The sequence below is a fragment of the Malaya genurostris genome, chromosome 3, assembly GCF_030247185.1.
Source record: "Malaya genurostris strain Urasoe2022 chromosome 3, Malgen_1.1, whole genome shotgun sequence".
Taxonomy (NCBI): Eukaryota; Metazoa; Arthropoda; class Insecta; order Diptera; family Culicidae; genus Malaya; species Malaya genurostris.
The window spans coordinates 121,739,564-121,761,717 of record NC_080572.1 but is presented as its reverse complement, the minus strand read 5'-3'; the positions used below and the strand labels follow the sequence as shown (position 1 = coordinate 121,761,717).

The window sequence follows — 22,154 nt, the reverse complement described above, 5'->3', positions numbered from 1 at the left end:
AGACAGCGAAAATGAGGAGATGAACACGTAGAAAAAGAAAGATACTGTTGTTAATGTGAGAGAGAGTACAACAAACCAGAGTATGCTGCATTTAAATTATGTGTATCGGTTCTAAAGTTAATGGTGGAACCATCTGTGAAAATGTGACACATTTCTAAAATTTGCAGTGCATTGATCCTATTATCTTGATCTAGAATCTTTGCACTGTCCAAATCAAAAATGTGCTCAGATTCAATCACGTGCACCATTAACGCTGTCTTTTTATATTCATCCGTTTTGCTCTCACTCTGATCGGTGCCCGACGAGACGAATTTTTGGTACCGCTGTATCAAAGAGCGGTGTCCAGACAACCGCTGTTTCAGTTGCTGCGTGGTTAAGCCAATGTATGAGCTATCGCATTCTGTACACGGAATGCGATAGATTACATTGCGCCTTAGAAACTTCGAAGTGGAATCCTTGAGCCTCGAAAAAAGTGATGCGTTAGTTTTTATGCACTTAAACTCGAGCCCGACGAGATTCTACAGACGGCAAGCCGCAATCAGTTCACTAATATAATGCAAAACTACGTGAACAAAAGGAAGAACGGTTTATTCAATTCGTCTACCAGTGCCGTCGATCGTTTTTTGATCGAAGCATATCACATCAGCAAAAAGTTCATTCGAGACAATCCTGATGTTTGTGTTCTGCCAGCTGACAAGGGAAACAGAACTGTAATAATGAAAAAAGAAGAATATGAAAACAAAATGCAAGCCCTTGTTGGTGACCAGAGTACATACGAGAGGATTGATTCTGATTGGACTAACAAAGTCCAAACGAAGAACAATAAACTGGTGAATGCTTTATACGATCGAAAAATGATCGACCAAAACACCAGGTCTCGGTTAATAACACACAATGCAACGTGTCCAAAAATTTACGGACTTCCAAAAATACACAAACCTAATATTCCACTGAGAGTTATATTGTCGTGCATTAATTGCCCAACATATCATCTCTCAAAATTTCTTGCAAACATAATACGACAATCGATTGACCAGAACAAATACAATGTTCAAAACTCTTATGAGTTTTGTTCATTCATAAACAACGTTACCCTTCCACCTAACTACGTATTGGTTTCTTTCGATGTCGTTAGTTTGTTTACTTGCATTCCCCGAGACCTGGTTATCAAAGCGGTGCAAAATAATTGGAGTTCGATCGAGAAAAATACAACCATCAAAGATAGTGATTTATTCACTCAACTAGTCGATTTCAATCTCTCCTCCAGTTATTTTGTCTTCCGTGGCACTTACTACAGGCAAACCTCCGGCACTGCGATGGGTAATCCATTGTCACCTGCACTTGCCGATCTGGTAATGGAATCCTTGCTCGATCAAGTGATGGGGACGATCGGTATGCCCATTCCATTTTTCAAAAAATATGTTGATGATTTGGTCACCGCTCTCCCAAGAGACAGAATTGAATATGTGAGTAACGCATTGAATGCATACAACTCTCATATTCAATTTACATGCGAAGTGGAAGAAAACAACCAACTGCCGTACTTAGACATGCTTTTAATAAGAACAGAGGAGCAAAAAATCGTCACCGACTGGTACAAAAAACCTACTGCGTCGGGACGAATTTTGAATTTTCTCTCCTTTCATCCACTTTCGCAAAAGCTAAACACGGCCACTGGTTTCATTGGGAGAGTGTTTCGGTTGTCAACGTGCAAATCTGTAACTGAGAAAAAGAAAACAGTGCGTGATTATTTAATCCGCAACAACTATCCAAGTTCACTCATCAACAGACTTATAAATAGATTTGTGAACAAACTGAACGATGACAACCGAAACAAAAGCGACAGCGACCAAATGGTGTACCGGGTGCTTCACCATGTGGATGCACTTACCCCAGCTCTGGCTAAGATTATTCAGAGGAACCACAAGAATGTGCGTTTGGGGTTTAAGTGCATAAAAACTAACGCATCACTTTTTTCGAGGCTCAAGGATTCCACTTCGAAGTTTCTAAGGCGCAATGTAATCTATCGCATTCCGTGTACAGAATGCGATAGCTCATACATTGGCTTAACCACGCAGCAACTGAAACAGCGGTTGTCTGGACACCGCTCTTTGATACAGCGGTACCAAAAATTCGTCTCGTCGGGCACCGATCAGAGTGAGAGCAAAACGGATGAATATAAAAAGACAGCGTTAATGGTGCACGTGATTGAATCTGAGCACATTTTTGATTTGGACAGTGCAAAGATTCTAGATCAAGATAATAGGATCAATGCACTGCAAATTTTAGAAATGTGTCACATTTTCACAGATGGTTCCACCATTAACTTTAGAACCGATACACATAATTTAAATGCAGCATACTCTGGTTTGTTGTACTCTCTCTCACATTAACAACAGTATCTTTCTTTTTCTACGTGTTCATCTCCTCATTTTCGCTGTCTATTGCTGCTCATCTATCTCTTTCTGATTTTTGCTCTATTATCAGCCATGACTAAGAAATATTTCAATGTTTAATCTGGTTTGATGTGCGGGGGAAGTGACTGTGTAAGTTAAAACAAACATACAAATTCAAATCGTAGTTCGTTCAAATTAATGTTTTCACACCGTTTGTGCTTTCAGTGTAGAGTAGCCGTTCCCGTTTTTGATCATTTTAAATGTTCCAATCCACTTGACGAAAAATATTTGTTGTCGTTTGTGAGTAAACAATTTGTTATGAAATTGTATAATGTGAAAACTGTGACTAATCATGTATGTTAACCTTATAGTTGCCCTGAAGATGAAGGGATATTCCTTCGAAACGTCGGCTTTTGACGCAAAATAAATATTTTGTAAAGAAACATTGACCAAAAAGCCATCTTTCAATAAATTAAAAAAACGAAGGAAACAGGTTCTAACATTTTCAAAATATCATATTTTTTCTTTTGTATTTAGTTGTAATGAAACATTTCAAGAATGTTTTGTCAAGTTTTTAAGTCAATCGAAGCAGAAATCTTGGGCATGTGCGCCGAGCTCTTATTTCTTCGCAGTATGAGATAAGCAAAGATAAAGGCCCATAAATTGCTGAGTTTTGTTCCGATTGATTTGAAAATTTCACAGAATATTCTTGAAATGTTTTACTATAAGAAAATATAAAGAAAAAACCGCCCTTAACGATGATATTCAAAAAATTCTCACGTAATCATATGGGATCAGGGTCGTTTCGCCGAAAGCCATTTCTCTGAAAGCCGTTTCGCCGAAAGCCAATTCGCCGAAAGGGTTATTTCGCCGAATGACATTTCGTCGAATGGGTCACTTCGCCGAATGCCATTTCGCCGAATCCTGAAATTGTCTTGAAATCGTAATTTGAATTGATTTAAATTAAAGACAAACGAAAGATGATAGCGTTAACGCCCGTTTTGTTGACCTACCATTGCTGATAGCACTATCGCGGCTTTGTGCCGCCGAGCCATCTTGGCTTCGGTTATGTGGCTGCGCCACATCAGTTATACAAAAGACATAACATGCAGGACATATGACCCTTTCGGCGAAATGACCCTTTCGGCGAAATGACCCTTTCGGCGAAATGATCCTTTCGGCGAAACGACTTTCTGCGAAATGACCTATTCGGCGAAATGACTTTCGGCGGAATGGCATTCGGCGAAACGACTTTCGGCGAAATGGCTTTCGGCTATATGACCCGCTCCCATCATATGACCTTTGATTTGAATATAATTTTGTTAAAATCGGATGCGTCATCTCTAAGAAAAATAAGTGACATTGTTACGTAACATTGGAATTAAAAATAACTATTTATGGGACCTTTCATTTGAATCCAAGTTTGGATAAATCGGTTCAGTCATCTCTAAGAAAGTCAAGTGACATTATATGTCACATAGGGTAACGACTCCAGTAGTCATCTCATATACGAATATCAGTTAAAGTGAGATCTGTTGTCTCTGTGCGATAGATCAATCTTAAGACTAAGATGAAAATAGATGAATTTGCTTCGAGTTTGCGCGTCGCTATAAGAGCAGTATTGCACAATTTTCGAACTACATTTTGTGTAGCATTACTTCTTGGAGCTGAATTTATTTAAATTTATCACAATTTATTGATTGAAAGTCGTCTAATCGGCAAAATATACTTGCGACTCTACAAATGAAATGACTTTGCGTACAATAGTACTACAAACACACAGGCAAACCCATTCAAACAGACTACTCCCGAACTTGACGAACTGAGTCAAATGGTATTTAAAACTACGAAATCGGTTTTGACAGTGGCTGCACAATATGAACAAGGCAAAAAGAAATACTACAGTAGTGAAAGCGAAGTCTTGGCGTTACTTTCTTTGTGAAATTTGACCATTCTGTTTCAACAAACTTCGCAGCCGATTCTTAGCGTACAGAATCAATGCATGACTAGCGTATAGAATCATTGTATGACTGTTTACGATTCTTTTGACACTAAAAATCTTCCCAGGTTGGTAATGTAGTACCATTCATTAAAGCTTGAGTTTAAAAGAAATTGGTCCAGGAATCTCAAAGCAAAATTAGTAAATAACTGTGACAAACTTCTAATATGTAAAGATTTCATATCGTCCACAATATATGACAATAAATTATTGAAACAGAACTTTGAAGAATTATCCAACAATATAAAACATGTTCGAACAATCAATAAAAGCAATGTCATGGCATTACATTCCTATTGTGGAATTTGGCCTTTCTGTTTCAACAGACTTCGCAGCCGATTCAAAGCGTACAGAATCATTGCCTGACTGGTACTACGATCCTACTGACACTAAGAATCGATTCTGTGCAATTGATTCTCATTGATACTTTTTCTCCCTTCGGTATCAATCTCTTTCTTCTCTATTTGTCATCATCTCATTTCTAGATAACTCCATTATTATAATCAGAAGAAAACCTATGTGATCGAATGTTTTTCTGAACGATCAGCTATAATCATTTAATATATTACTCGTTTTTTCCTTGCAATTTCATCTCTTTCCTAGAGCTGCGGTAGTCATGAATCAAATTCAAATAGCAAGCTTCATTGAATAGGTGTACCTACTGTAGCATTACCAAGCACTGAAAAAGATCAGTTTACTCAACCACCCGTAAACGAAATTGAGTTGTTTGAATTCTGCTATCCAAGAAGAAAGTGGTTGGGTAATACAATTTGACAGCTGCCAATAGAAATTGTAACTCATTTGAAGTATCTCGAATCACTTTGTTATTGTATTCATAGCTAGTGACTGTGGCACGAACATATTGTTGGCGTTTGCGCGTTTGTTTCTGCCACCATGTAACATGTTTTGCTTGGAATGTATTCCAACTCAAGCGAATTCCGTAGCGGTTTTTCGAAAGCGAGGGGAAAAATGTTTATCTTTCTTGTATGAAGCAGTTTTGTTATCGGTTCGCAGCAATTTCATTCCATTTCTGCATATCTTATGATATTATTCTCTGTAAAATAGAAAAACATGTTAGTTTCTTTATATACAGATCAGATGAATTCCAAATATTATAGCACGCTACAACTTTTTGTATCACATTTTCAATGTAATGGTGTTTCGGAAACTCAATAACTTTAAGGTAGCTCAATGCAAATACTGAAAATATAGCTGAATGCGAACATCTTTCTTGAAATGCGTATATAAGAAATAGTGTGATTAGCAAAAGTGTACATTGCTAAACAAACACATTGTAAGTTTTCGAAAGTCGTAATTCCAATCGAAATTTTTCAAATGTTCAAATCTTAAACAAAAATTCTGAATGTTTGAAGCCAAGATAATGTAAACGACTTCGCTGACCGATGTTAAAACACAATCGATCTTCGACTGGTAACTGGGACAAATATAATTTCATTACATTTTATCTTATTTTATTTTATTTGGGAGCAGGGAAAAGCCCAACTCAAATTTTAAGGACAAGAAAACGTTATGTAAATTTTTATACCACTAACAATGTTTTGCAATGATAATCACTTAATACTTGGTCCTGACTGATACCTGGAACCTGGTGGAAAGTTTCAAACTTCTCAACCAAATGAGTTATCAAACACGTGTTTGGCATGGCGTTGTCCTGATGGAACACGACACATCTTCTGTTGGCCAATTCTGGACTCTTCGAGACAATCGTTTTCTGTTTTTCCAAATGTTTTCCAGTTTTACCAAATATACAGCAGCAGCATAGGGCGCTGGTCTTACAAACCAGTTGTCGTATGTTCGAGCCCCGACCTGGAAGGATTCGTAGTGTCAGTAGAATCGTAGCACCAGCCATGCAATGGTTCTGTACACTCTGAATCGGCTGCGAAGTCTGTTGAAACAAAAGGTCAAATTCCGCTACAGGAATGTAACACATGGATCAATAAGTCTCGAGACTAAAGCAGAGTAACCACGTCTTTCTAGAGTACTAACCTTTGCTTGAAACGGCTCAAAATTTTAAGTCGATCTGACCAGAAACAGCTGAGTTATCGAGGTTAGACTAAAGTCGTTTTGTAGTTTGTTTAAAAAATGGAAAAAACCGAGTTTCGTGTTTTGATAAAACATTGTTTTTTAATGGGTAAAAACACCGTGCAAGCGAAACAATGGATTGAAAAATGTTATCCGGACTCTTTTTCGTCAAAAGCAACGATTTGTCGGTGGTTTGCCGAGTTTAAACGTGGTCGTACCGACACAAATGACGTGGAACGCTCGGGTAGACTTGTGGAAGCCGTTACACCGGAAAATGTGAGTGAAGTGACAAAAAATATAATGAAAGATCGTAAAGTGAAGCTCCGTGAGATTGCTGAGATGACACAGATATCATATGGAAGTGTATTTACTATCCTTCATGAAAAATTGAGCATGAAAAAGGTTTTTTCCAAGTGGGTGCCGCGATTGCTTTCGATGGAACAAAATGCACCCTGCCACAAGACGATGAAAACAATGGCGAAATTGAACGAATTGGGCTTTGATCTGCTTCCCAACACCCCATACTCGCCAGATTTAGCCCCCAGTGACTACTGGCTCTTTGCTGATCTTAAAAAAATGCTCCAGGGAAAAAGATTTGGCTCAAATGAGGAGGTCATCGCTGAAACTGAAGCTTATTTTGAAGCGAAAGATAATTTTTTTTATAAACATGGTATTGAAAAATTGGGAAAAAGTTGGAACCATTGTATCACCCTAAAAGGTGATTATGTTGATGAATAAAAAAAATTTTGCAAAAAAAATGTTGTTTCCATTGTTTGTCTCGGGACTTATTGATCCATGTGTTAATACCAAGGCTTCCAGCAGCAGCTTCTTAACCTTCTTAACCACACATTGGCCATGATCGTTTTGGCACAATAACTATAATATGACCAACTACTCATTCCCAAACCGCCCTCTATCGCAGTTGCTCATAAAGAATTTTTTTCTTAATGCGTTTAATTTTTAAGGCAATATGCATCAGTTTTTTTTCGCCGTAGCATTCACCATATATAGTAAAAACCTTATTTCGAATACAAAACATATTACTACTAGTTTCCTTAAATATCATGTTATTCATTAGTTAACCAACTCAAAAACAGTACTTTTATCAAACGATTAGCTGCTATGAATCACATTAAAAAACATTATTTCTGTATGTACTGTACATTATCTTATAACTATTTCAGATTTGTTTGAATCAGTACATAACTTTTATTCAAAGTAGGAAAGCTGACTATTGGTTGAACTCATGGAAAAGGAAGGAGGCTACTCCAGTGGTCTTAATGAAATTATTAAGAAGTTTTACGTACGACAAGCAAATGTCGCGAACTTGGGACATTGGATAGCCTACCTTGGGTACATCAAATTTTTAACTATGCAATCAACCTTTAAATGAATCAAATTTGCTGGACAGTGATTGAATCATGTGCGACGGACGATAAATTATCCATCAAATGATACTAACCCTGAGAGAATTGGCCATTGAGCTGATAACTGCTTCAAAAAAGTTCTAGCTATTGGGAGGAATGCCGTAATGAGGATCTTTAGGGGTTCAGAAATATTGAATGCTGTAAAAATTTAGTCTACAATTTTTAAAAACTTCCGTAAGTCTGTTGGTGGCTGTGAAATGGAATCCACTGGATATTCCCTTTTTGTATTAGTTCTCAGATTGGTTTGTGAATTTGCTAAACTAGGAGGTACAGTCTTTGGTTTTGAATTGGACTTCTTTATGGATCTTTTTTTGATAGATAAATCTAAAATTTCCTACATTGGGTAATTTGGGGAAGGACTTCTTTATCTTGACTGACCCTTGAGGAGTGACAAACGAAGTACCTTCACTATCTTCATCGAAGTCAGATTCCTCTGGCTCTAGATTTGCATAAGTGTTTTCTGTTTCGAGAGATACGACAGCAATGACAGTCTTAAGTATTTCTGCATAGGTGCGTTTAGACCGTTCTTTTAAAAGAAAGTTTCATGTTGTCTTTGCGCATCTCATTTGAAGCGTATGCTAACACATAAAGATTTGAAAATAATGAATAGAGATATAGTATAAAATTGTTGACAAATTTATTTATCTTCAAAGCATTTTTAAACAATACCATATTCAAATTTGTGTTCATGACTAAAGGACGAAAAAATTTACTTCAATTGAACTAAAACTTTTCGTTGAACATAATGTTCAAAATGGCACAAACGAACCGGTAGGTGGATAGAAATGTTTTCGTTTAACTCGTATCGAAACGAGCTAGCGTGAACTTGGAAAACCCTGGAAAAGGTTAGAGTTACTCGCCATTTGATTGAAAATATCAACAGAATGACAAAAAATGATTGAATGATGAATTTGAAACTGCTGCGAGCACTCAGGTGGTTATGTAAAACAGCAGCAGGAAAATGTTTTGCTATGCTGGTTGGAAAATTGCTTGTTCTGATTGGAATGCTACGTGGACATTGCTAGGGAAAAATATGTCAGTCGCTATATCGATTTATAACGGTTTTAAAAATATGAATATTACAAACTGCCGATTATGAGAGATTTTCATTTTTTAATATTCAACGTGAGCCGTTGTTCCTGTATATAATTAACCATTCATAACGTGTCTTTTTGGCTTACGGTATAATCTCGAGTGCTCATTAAGCTCACCCGCAGTTAAATGAATTTGTATTGTTTTCGCGTTCCCGCATTTTCATGAATAGAGTAAAACGATTCACCATTAACTCCAGGTAATGCAAATTCAATCGAACTGCGATTTACTTTTCCCGACGTTGGCAAGTTATTTTTTCTGTACAGTGGGTATCATGTCTTTATAAATAAAATTCAGGCTGAGTGATGTAGAAGTATTGGTGCATTGCGTGGCTGACGACAAATGGATCTAATTATTTGGAGATGGAATATTAATATCAAAATTTTTACAAATGTAAAATTTTGTATGCAATGTGAAAAATTCACTACAGTCACATCTAATATAGTAATATAAACTGAATCTTGGATCAATAATTATGTTCTAAATATTGAATATTTTATAAAAATCTTACTAGAATAGTGTTCAACACTACGTAGATGCGGTGATAAATTATAAGTCCCACAAATTTTTGGCGCTACTTGGTGAATAAAATTTTCTGTTTCGAAAAATTTCTTGGTGTGTAAAATTTTGCTTCGTATATGATTTTTCGTGTCAAATACGAAATTTTTTTTCCATTCCATTTGAGAGCAACATGGAACTGTCAAAAGTTTATTGTCTAAGGTAGAATAAATTATTTCAAAACTGAACCACAATCGATATGTTGCTTCCACTTGTGCCGTTTAGTCCATTGATGACTTTATCGAAACGAACTTCGAAGTTTATATCATTCTTGGTTTTAGTCCAGAAGAGTGCTCCCGAGGACGGAATAACTCATTTTCGTTTCGAATACCTTCCAGATAACGAAGGGTTTGGTATAAAGGAAAGGTAATTCTTCCGATGGGCATTCTCTAGTAGCCAACAGGAGGATAAAGCCGAACTCGCATCGTTGGCTTGTTGATTAATGTATTTTCCAACAATGAATACAGTGGAACAATCATCGGCTTTTGCTCGTTGAATAGTCCCTGGCTGTGAGTGGTTTTTCTTGTGAACGGAAGTGACGATAAAATAAAAGTCAAGATAGTGCATGTGGGAGGTAATCAGAAAACAAAGCTGTCAAGTGTGTTGGGCCTAGGATCAAAGAAAGATAGAAGCTACCATTGGGAGCTATATTTTAACCGGTATTATCCACCTAATTGGAGAAGGAAACACTTGGCATCGAAAATATGGTCTAACCGGAAGTAGCGGGGATGTTGCGTGGAAGGAATTATTTACATCGTTTCAACGGGATTGGTGAAACGTTGATCTAGTGATTACTTAATGTTTCGTTTCGTTCGTAAATGTTGATATGAATTGTTTGAGATAAATTTGATTGCTGTTTGAGCAGTATTTTTATAAGTATATGGGTCATTCAACATAAAATTAGCCTCCAAAATTTTTGTTTCCATCTTTAAAATCTATGTTTAAAAACGATAGAAGGTTTAAACCAAAGATACGATTTATGAAATAAATTAAGGTAAACGTATTGAAAAGGTTAGTACTGTCATTCCCATTGTGGGTACTTGGATCGTTGAAGTTTTCTATGTAGGGTAACGGCTTCCTATTTCATCTGAGCTCCTTTTTCCATCTCATCCCTTCACCTTTTTACTTCGAACATGAATAATATCTTACAAAGTACCTGAACCAAACTGTAGAATGTTTTAAAATGATTATTCAAGCTATTGTCACACTTTCTCATTGGTAGATATGGTTTTAAATTCTTCGGTGATCGTTTTTTTCATTTAAATCAAACTCACTTTCCAATTTAAAACACATTTTCATTTTACAGTTCGTCATGTTTCTGAATATCTACTAATCGATTCGTCTCAAAACATGATCACTATTTCGCACAATTACAGTACTATTGAATGCTGGATGACTTCATAATTAGTAATGTTCACTTGACACTTGTTTAATTAAGGATGAAAAATTTCGAAAATCACCCGACAAGCAATAAAAGTCTTGAAGAATATGAGATGAAAGTTATTCACTTGATTGCGCTTTGTTTTCATCTCATTTGGTTTCGGAAAGTTGCCAAGTTTCGTCATAATGTTACAAAAAAATTGTTTTCCTTCTTCATATTATCATCAACAAGTATTTTTTTTGGTACCCGTGACATTAGTTTAATTATATTGTAGATATCTATATTTCAATAAAACTTTTTCGGCTTCGACTATTACCGGAAAGTGCGTGATGAATACTAATGAAATAACTATTGTTTCTTTCCTCTATATATCTACATAACGCTTTTAAGTGTGTGTGCTTCAGCGGCTGTACACAGAGATACCAGATATTTTCATAGAAAATATGTATCTGCTCTATCAGTTTTCACTAATAAAATGAATCAGTTCAAATTGGCTTAAAATTTAAATATAAATGTTTATCAGTGTTCATCATCAAATATTTGCACAAAAGATTTCCATTTTAACATTGGATTTGTCCGTTGGTTATTTAACTTTTAAAGAAGTACTGCAATCAAATACTAACAGATACTCAGAGAGAAAAGCCTAACTTTTTACTTCTCACTTTTTATGAGCCTTTACAAATCTGTATTAAATTTAGAAAATCTGTACAGAATCTGTAATCTAATTTAAATTAGTATGCGAACGCAAAAATCTATACAATACAGATAAATCTGTATAAATGGCAACTCTGGTTCTGCATGATGTTTTCAGAAGGGCTAATGCCTAAACAGTAACAATTCTTTTTTTTTTGTTTTTTTAAGTTCTCCAAATGATTTAATCGGAATTTTTTAAGTTCCGAGATGATTCCAAACTGTTTCTAAAAATATCGTGTGTTGTCTCATACTTGCCATTAGGGCCATTTTAAGGAAAATTCTGACATTTTGCACCTGAGAGTGTAACAGTGCAATATTTTGGTTTTGATTGCTGTCGCCATTGCTAATTTATGGGATGAATAAAGGACCAACGATAGGATGAATATAAAACCTTTGAGATGAAATTAGGAGCCCAATAGTGAACATATCAGAAGTGTTTTAGCTGATTTTTTTAATATTAGTTCAAATAAACGATCTTATGGTCCCATAGACTGCTATTGAATAAAATCCAATTCCCGATCCGACTTCTTGTTCCGGAATTACAGGGTGATATGCTCCAAAGAAAAGTAAAAAAAATATAACTCACTTTTCTCAGAGATGGCTTAATCGAATTTTACAAACTTATGTTGTTTTTCATTGAAAACACTCGTGGAGTATTTTACTCGATTCGTGCACTTGTCGTGCGCCTTGTTAGTTTATGGATATATATATCTACTTTGAAACTGCTAGTCCACGATTTTCGTTCTCGAAAGCACCGCTAATAGTGAATAAAAGCTAGAGAAACGGAACTCACTTCAATGGTTCAACAAATTTTCACAAATCATGATTTAAATTAATGATCTCATTGTCTTATAAGATAGTGTACAATTTTATCCAGAACCGACTTCCAGCTCCCCAATTATAGGGCGATGAGTATCAAAACTTTCAAACTGTCATACAAAATTATGCCAAACCGCTACGCATCGGTACGTGCTGCTACGGAAGTAGAAAACACCACCGCCTAGCACATGTTTTATTTGATTTTGTACAGCGTGTAGGGTTCCCACATTTAAATCTATAATAACTTGACATAACTTAACAGATTTTTAAGGTTATTGTAGTTTATACCCAAAAAAGATATTTGATTTAATTAAGGCATAAAAAAAACTCTTGACAGAATCTTCTAGTGATATTTTGAATATGTAAGTAATTTGAGAAAGGCATCCTTACACCTCAAAGCAAAGTCTTGGTATTACATTCCTGTAGTGGAATTTCACCTTCTGTTTCAACAGACTTCGCAGCCGATTCAGAGTGTACAGAACCATTGCATGGCTGGTGCTATGATTCTACTGATACTACGAATCCTTCCAGGTCGGGCTCGAACATACGGCAACTGGTTTGTACCACTTACACCACTGAGTGAATTAAAAAAGTTTTTCACTGTGCAACGGTTTGAAATTTTAAACACTTATCATTGTGTAATTCCGGAATTTCGTATGGAACACCAAGAACTTTCATTTGAATCTAAAAATCGGTCATGCAATCTCTGTGAAGAGTGAGTGAGTTCCACTATTTCCGGTGCATCCGCAATAGGCCATCTTCGAGAAAACCTAGTGAGATTATTTGATTCATAAACACTCACTCTCACAGACATTGGTCAACTAGACGAACTGTCTATGATAAAAGCAAAACAAATTTATTTTGGTATTAATTTTAATGTTTATTTTTTTATATCATTCATTTATACCCGGCTTTAACCTAGTTGCGGTCGTTCACCGGGCTAATGTTTATTGAATTTTTTGTGTCAGATTGATATGATACCCATCCTTTTTGGTTTCGTTTCCAGATTGATATGATACCCATCCTTTTTGATTTTATCCTAGGCTTCGCACCCAAGCATGATGAATAGTTAAAGCATCGCTCAGAATTACCACGAATTGCTATCATATTCAAAAAAAAAAAAACTCAAACACTGAACGTACTAATCACGGATGAGCTCGCCGGGAATTATTTGGGTAACTTATTATTATATTTAGAGTAAACAGTTCTATTTGTTTGCGCTCAGTAGCAGGAAATTTAATCTGAATATGCAAATCGCTTATCTGAAATTATAAACTAAGGGCAATATCCACGTGTAACAATGGCTACTCAACCAATACAAAAGTGTGATATGAACGAATTACACTCCGTCTCATTTTTACCAAATATCCCTACCCAATTCCTGTAGGCTACTCACCACCACAATGTGCCTTGAAATCGTCGCAACAATCCCCGAGCCGCAGGCAAGCATGATCGCAGTAACACGGCTTATCGTTTAAATCCTCGATAATCGCATTCAAAGGAGCTTTCTGCACTACGCAGGACGAATCACGGCCGTTACAGCAGAGCGACGCCTCCCGACAAGATCCTCCATGGGCACTAGACACGCACATCAGCAGTAGAGCCGTCACCAGTCCCCAGCAATCCAAATTCATTTGGAAGGATTTCATTTTTCTGATTGCACGTTTCACAACACTGTCGAGCACAATTATTTTACAAAAGAAAAAATACAAAACCAAACAAACACGAACACTGGAAAAATATTTGATACAAGATATATTCACAATGGGATTGCCAATAATTTTAGCCAAAATGGTTTCCGTTGTATTTCACACTTCTTTCGGATAGCGCTGAACCAAAATAAAACCTCCACTAAAAACGCAAACAGCACATTTAGAATTTTGCGGTCCGTTAGTCTGGCCGTTGGTTGAGACCAGTTCTAATGTTGAATCTAGACTAGAACTGCAAACTCATGTTCTTGTATTCTCATATGTATGCCGTTTTTCTGTCTTCGGTTTAGCTAGCGGGAATTTTGTTAGCATGAATCATGAAATTGCTTCAGTTGTATGTAGAACCGCAGCTGTGCGCCAATTTCATTAAATCTGAAATGAAAAGCAATAAAAACGCAGGAATGAAATTCAACGTATTTTATTATATGGAACGAATGAAATATGTGACATGTTTTTATGTTCGCACTCCTGGCCCGTCGCGTGAAGGTGACGAGTTCGTGTACGAGGTAGGAATGGAAAACGCCAGTGCGGAACACCCCAGGGAACAAGCCTTCACTCTTCGGCTGAGCCTTACAGGTAAATCGATTCGTGCAGAATGAAAAAACTTCAACCCTGTGCACTGTGAAGCAAGCAATAGCTAGAATTTCGGCAGGGAATACACGTGTTTGAATGCTGCAAAATGTTAGTTTGTTCGTGATTGGTGATTAATAGTCTGAATTGGCTCAGAAAAAATGATTAAATATGAAGCTTGTGCTTGTGATTGGTTTGAATATTTATCAAAGTTTTTATACAAAAAACATACAGTGTCACGTAAATTTTCTGAGCTTAGGAGGAATATTAGAGCGCGTATCTCCGGTAGGTCGATGAGGTGGAAGTCAATTTACACTTTTCATATAAAGAATAATATTTCTGGAATCGATTGCAATTCGAATTGATTTGATACGGTTGAGATTAATCTCAAACTAACACATTCTAACACACAATTGGTCAATTCCTTTCGAAAAGGAGACTCATAATATATGGAAATATGTGTAAATTGATATCTCATAAATCCTATATTCTATTTAACGCTGACATAGGTTTTAATTACTAGCCGGGGATTAGTTACGAAACGATATAGATATTTTTACAGAGTTACTTGGAATTTTTCATCCAAAAACTGCATACATTCAACAATAATCGTTCATATCTCTCAATGGGGGGAGGGGGGGTGACGATCTTGACGGGACTCACAGAGCTAAAAATAGTCATTCAGTTAGTTAGAGACACACAAATAAATCGTGCATCCAGGTATTAATACGTAAAAGCGGTGCTGGTTCGCAGTAATTCTTTCCTTGTGATGAGCTAATTCCGTGAGTTAGGGATTAGTCGTTATTGCAAATACAGGGGCCGTCATGTAACTTTTTTTAAACATGCAATAAAACACAAACGGTTCATCCGATTTCAAAATTTATTTTTTCATATTAAAGTACAATCCTTCCGGTTAATTGTGGAATATAATTTCATCCAACTGGCTGCCTCGGCAGTACACCATACGGTCGGTCCAGTTTTTTAGTACATTTTCGATTGTATGCAGCTTTATTTCAGCTATAGCTGCACGAACACTCATCTTTGACAGCCCACCAAAAATAATAGTCTAACGGCGTCAAATCACAGTTCCGAGGCGGCCAAACGACATCCGAATTTAGACTGATAATTCGATCTTCGAAGACTCTGCGCAGAAGATCGATCGTAGCGTTGGCTGTGTGGCAAGGAGCGCCGTCTTGTTGGAACCAAATGATGTCCAAGTCTTCCTCTTCAAGTAACGGGTTTTCCGTCCCCCAGATGCGACAATTTTGCTTATTAACATACCCGCCGAGATGAAAATGTGCCTCATCCGAGAAGATGATTTTTTGGCAAATGGATTTGCACACATTCCGCAACATTACCATGATTTTCAAAGTAAAACTGCACTACTTTCACGCGTTCCTCAAGCGTATACAGAACCATTTTCGTTCAGCGGAAGAAAAAAACTAAGTTTCTGTCAAATCAGAAGTGACATTAAGGTTACCAATGTCGAAATAACCGCTAGTTAAAAAAAGTTAGATGGCGGACCCTGTATAAACGAATATTATCATTACTAAGGCAATGTTTTGTTAGAAAATATGATAATGACTGCAGTATAACTATACAGGAGCAGCAATGTTCGAAGCCGAATGTTCCTTGTATCTTTCATGTTTTTCTGTCAGAATTTGTAATGTGATAATTTTACTTATGCTACTAACATTCGAGTAAAAATTTCTAAATTGCCCCCCCCCCCCCCCTTTTTTTCACGAGGTAACCAATTGTACAATAAGTGTTATTGTTTTGTAGTATTAGTATCTACGAACATGTTCGTGAAATATTTCGTCGATATTCGAATTTTTATACTATTTTTAGTTACATTAACATTTATATACCTTTTCATTGTAATGCTTCCTGAAACTCAAGTTCTCTTTCGAATTATACGAAACTTTGCAAATGGATAAACAACTATTTTTGGCATAGAATGAAGAAAAAATTGCTTAAAAATGTTCAATTTTACTAAAATTTCATCTTAAATTTTCCAAAGTAATCGATATTAAAGTACCTTCTTCACGCGATTTTTGTCTCTGTTAAATGCTAAAATGTTGTATATGTTATTGGTTTGCATAATCAACAAAAAACATTTTGTGTTCAAATAGATTTTTGAAATATTTGATTTTTTGTATACGCGCGCTGTATGCAAAGTGCACCGTGTGAGCGAATTTCAACATATTCGTAAATGATTAATGCTTGACTGATGACCGGGGGATGCACATTGCTGCCCGAGTGTCAGATTCTCTGATGCATCAGAAAATAGAAGTGCCTTTCGTAGCAAATTTGGAAGGAAATTGTCGCTTGGGTTAAATGCGGGAGGAAACCTATCCTTTCGATGATGGTATCGTTTTCTACCAGCGTTTTTTTTTTAAATAACTATTTATTGGAATATGAGTTAAAATTAAATTATTAAGATTTAAATTGGGTGTTCAGCCACAAGTGGTGACTTTTCAGCCCTATTATATATCATTTGGTTGTTACCATGAGGACATCATTTGCTTCTGCCATTCTGAGATTTTTGTGTAGGGAAAATTCTAAACTTACTTGTATTGTGTAATGGGGAAAAGGAACTTATATACTAACTTACTAACTAATACAGAGAGCGAATCGATTCAATTGAAGATTGCATCGATTTTCGTCGGAATTTGCTTATAATATTATGTGACATTACATCTAATGGTTATATATTTGTGAGTCTGTGTAAAACAAACAGTCTGTGTATTTGAGGTTCTACCAGCGTCACGGATTTGTATTGTATGACAGTTATTTACCCAGGAAATCCATAACCTCAGCCCTTTTTTTTAAATATTTGAACGTTTCATGGCGAAAGAGTTGAATGCCAGTTTTGATCCACTGAAAGGCTTGGGAAATAATCAAAAGATTGGTGAATGGGTTCCACACAAACTGAACGAGCTACTGATGGAAAAGCGAAAAACTCAGTACGAAATTATCTTTTTACGATATGAAAGAGAGTTTTTTTGCATCGAATTGCAATTGACGACGAAAAATTGATTAATTTTGATAACCATCAACATTGAGTGCTAGGCCGAATCAAGGCCGTCGAGAAAAAAAGGACCCGAGGAATTGCAATACTACTGGTTCCTGTACATGAGAATAAAAAATGGGAATATTATCGAATTAAGAGATTTTCAAATTTTCAATTAACTTAACAAAATAATTCTCATGCCAAATATGTTTTTTTTTCATACATTTTTATGAACAAAATAAGAAGAAATCAATTTTGAGCTCTTCGAAATCCTTTTTCAAAATTCTTCTTCCCAGATAAAGTCCGGGTCCGAGAGGATTCCTCTCGTTCCATCTCCCCCCATGGACCGAATCGATTCGAGAAAAAGACAATGCTATATATGAGGTGGGATCAGAAGGGAGTATTGTAGAGTAGCTACATAAACCTGGCAAAACAGTTAATATCGTCCGCTACCGTCAACAAATGATCAATTTCAACAACATATTAATCGAAAAACATTCAAAATGGGCTCGAGGGCATAATTTCTGTATGTAACATACTTAATATATTAAATATGATATTCTAGATCGCCAGTCTATCGTTTTTGGATTGGAACTATAAACTTGCAACTCAATTAACAATCTAATCCACAGAATGTAACCGACAGGAACTGTCCTTCGCAAAAATCACTTCGTTGGCACCGAATGCCGGCAGCGTGGTGTGTGCAGAGGATAGAAATCGGACCATCCGAAAACGTCAATCTATCATATCATCCGGTGGCAATCACGGGTGTGCGATTCGGTATGATTTGCAGCATGTGGGGATTTCATATTCCATACTCCTACAAAAGCTCACACGGAAACAACGATGGAATTCAAAGCTACGGAAATGGAATGGATCCCAATTCATATCTCTTCTTGACCACGTCGGGCCTGTCAGAAAAATCACTTTTCCCGATTCGCTTTTTCGGTGGTTTCCGCTTCCTCCAGGATCGGAATTACTCCAGATCAAATACTGTACCGTCAGACGATTAGATACAATGCGAGGTGATTTGGGCTGAGTACGTGTGATACGTCTGTGGAGATTTAAGTGGTCGTATTTGTAATATAGTCCAACATGTTTGCTTATCTCGGTGATATTGACTGGGTAGGTTTCATCAGTTTTTCATTTGAACTAGAGCTGAGTATTATTCAATACGAAAATGAAATAGGCAAAGTTCAAGCGCAGAAAGTGACGCTTTTTCAATAACTTGTCCTTAAATAGAAAGATAGAAAGGGACTAGTAAAAACCTGGGGGGTGGGAAGAATGGGATTAATCTTTATTCTTACATTTTTGTTTATCTACGTTTATCTTATAGATAGGTTACTAGACCTTCATGAAAGTTAACTTTTCATATCTTTTCGAATATCTCGATTTACAAACGAACGTCGTAATTCTTGGTAAATCTTTATCTTAACTAGGTTGTCGCCCTGCTAATCGAAATAAATCGAAAGGAGTGTTTTTTGAGTTCATAATAAGCACGTTTCGATAATTCTCAACGATCATCAATCATAGTGATAATCGTAGTGCCCATACACACGAATTCGTCATGCATACCTGACAAGGCAAAATTCTGCGTCATGCCATATATGAATATGATATATGAAAAGGATTCTTGATAATTTATGCACAAATAATTTACAATTTAAAGAATTTCGGAAGTTTTGAATGACTCTAAAGCCAATGGGTATTTACAAAGGTTAAATGACGCTTGAGGTTACATGTACATTTCGATGTAAACCACAACAGAATGTTTCATAAAAAAAACCCTTCCTAATCCACCCAGTGGTGTGATAATGCTCTTGTTGCTATTAAATTCGTCTCATACAAACATTTGTAAGATTCTATTCTCGGCCATTAGTATTGTGAGCTTATCAAGTAACCTAATAGTAACTTTCAAACGAGTCTAAGTCTTACGAGAAATTTTGGTACATTCAAGAACACTGGGATTTGTCGGTTACTCCCCATGTAAGATTACATTTCTTGAACCGGAAATGTTCGTCATAACCTTTCCCAATTTAATTGACACTGTTAGCCTTCAAATAAGCCTAAGTTTATCAAAACTCGTTGAGTCATCTTCGAAAAAATCCAACCAATAGAAAAATATGTGGTTATTCCGATATGACTCAATTTTCAGTTCAACAACGTTGAAACTAGGTTCGAAACTGGAAACGGTTTGACAGCAGTTAGAATGCAAACTTGGTTCGGTTTGGCATCAAGCGAAAACGACATACCTTATGATCAAAATGGAACCGGAATTTTCATTTTAAAATTCCCGCGTTTGTCCAATCGGTAAACTTTTACTCTTTCAACGTTGGCAACACTTTTATACACATTCTGTCAAATTTTGACGCATATCGTACGATTAGTTTTTGTTTGGCGTCTATACAAAGAAGTTGACAAATTTTCGTGTGGCGATTTTTATAATGGATGAAAATTTAGAACAACGTGCGTGCATCAAATTTTGTGTTGCAAATGGATTTAAGTGTTCCGAAACGTTAAAAATGTTAGAAAATGCCTTTGGTGAATCGTGTCTAGGAAAAAAAACACAGGCATACGAGTGGTATAAACGCTTCAAAGGTGGTCGTACAAGCTTGGATCATGATGAGATCCCTGGCCGCCTAACAACATCTGTTACTGAAGAAAACATTGAATCGGCGAAGCAAATCGTGTTGCAAAATCGTTCTGTACCGATTAGAGAGACTGCTGTATTGTTGGGCATCTCTTATGGATCAGCCGAACACATTTTAACTGATGTTTTGGGTTTGAAACGCGTCGCTTCTCGGCTGGTGCCAAAAAAGCTGAATTTCATTCAAAAACAGTGTCGTGTTGATGTAGCCAAAGAGATGATTTCCAACGCAGATAGTGATCACACATTCATCGAATGCATCATAACTGGTGATGAGGTGTGGATCTATGAATATGACGCCGAAACCGCACAACAATCGACCGAATGGCGCTTCGAAGGCGAGCCGTTGTTCTAAATTTTCATCCATTATAAAAATCGTCACACGAAAATTTTTCAACTACTTTGTATAGACGCCAAACAAAAACTAATCGTACGATATGCGTCATAATTTGACAGAATGTGTATAAAAGTGTTGCCAACGTTGAGGGAATAAAAGTTTACCGATTGGACAAGCGCGGGATTTTGAAATGAAAATTCCGGTTCTTTTTTGATCATAAGGTAAGTGAATGAAAATCGTGTCAGTCGTCTCTGTAAAAAGTGCACACATACACAAACACACATACACATACGTCGAGCTGAGTCGAAATATATATAATACTATGAGTCTCCGAGGCTCTGTTCCGAAGTCGGTTTTTGAAGAATTTCTAATAACTTTCCATAGAGAAAAGCAAAAATTGGCGGAATAGTTGTTCCGTACATGTTTCATGAATAATTCGCTTACTTTTCGTTATTAGGATGACTGATCCATGATACTACTGCACTAAACACATGATTATTATTCTTTCTAGAATAAAATATGACAGCAATTTCCATTTGTATATGTAATCTATCGGAACAAGATGGGAAAAATATGCGAGAATTTTTTTCCTGGAACTCAAAGATCCCGGTTTCATCTTAGTATGCGTCGCTTTATTCACGCGTGGCAAAACTTCATGTTTGATAAGTTCTATAAATTTTTTTAAATAAATTTGTGATTGTTCCACTTGAGATGGTTCAAATAGTGACTTTCTGGCATTAATGTGGTTTGAAATTTCATATATTCGCAGGATGTGGCTGTAGCCGATTATGGTAAAAGTTATGGCAAAATAATTGAAATTTTTTCTTAAGCTGTTGCATTTCAGTTGACGAAAATGTAAATACACTGAGGTCTTTTTTTATGCGATCTTTTTTATGCGGTTTTTTTTACGCGACTTTTTTTATGCGAATTTTCAGAGTTATGCGGTTTTTCTATGCGAAGTTTCAGAGTTATGCGGTTTTTTATGTGAATTTTCAGAGTTATGCGGATTACCCTTCTGCGGTCTTTTTTTATGCGAAGTTTCAGAGTTATGCGGTTTTTTTATGCGAAGTTTCAGAGTTATGCGGTTTTTTTATGCGAATTTTCAGAGTTATGCGGTACGTAAATTCGCATAAAAAAAGACTTCAGTGTATAAATAGAAGCGAAACGAAACGATAGAATGTTATTTTGGTAAAGGACTAAAATCATAACGCAAAATGTTAACAACAACTGAATCCCCAAAGTGTTGTGTAAGTATCGGAAAAATGGTATACATATATCTAAAAATAATTGTATCGATATGCATCGGGCCTGTTGGAACTTCAATCATTCTGATCAAACTGCTTTCTTCCGCGAAAAAGAAAATTGTGCACCTATGCAGACGAAAAACTCTCACCACCATATATTAAAAGATCCGCATAAATTGTATTCTTATCGACTTTCCCTTGAGTCAGCCATGAAAACTGGTGTGCG

At 36.4% G+C, this 22,154-nt stretch overlaps 1 protein-coding gene across 5 annotated transcripts in view; it reads right to left on the bottom strand.

The window, feature by feature from the left end:
• The window catches only part of LOC131434737 (somatomedin-B and thrombospondin type-1 domain-containing protein-like), a 135,013-nt gene that overhangs the window by 74,864 nt on the left and 37,995 nt on the right, over nt 1-22,154 (bottom strand). For 3 of the 5 annotated variants that reach the window (XM_058601801.1, XM_058601803.1, XM_058601804.1), the window contains exon 2: nt 13,805-14,489. In XM_058601801.1, the coding sequence (XP_058457784.1) occupies nt 13,805-14,057 (253 nt within the window). In that variant the 5' untranslated portion in view covers nt 14,058-14,489. The remainder of the gene's footprint in view (nt 1-13,804; nt 14,490-22,154) is intronic. The other 2 variants (XM_058601805.1, XM_058601806.1) reach the window with 2 other exon arrangements.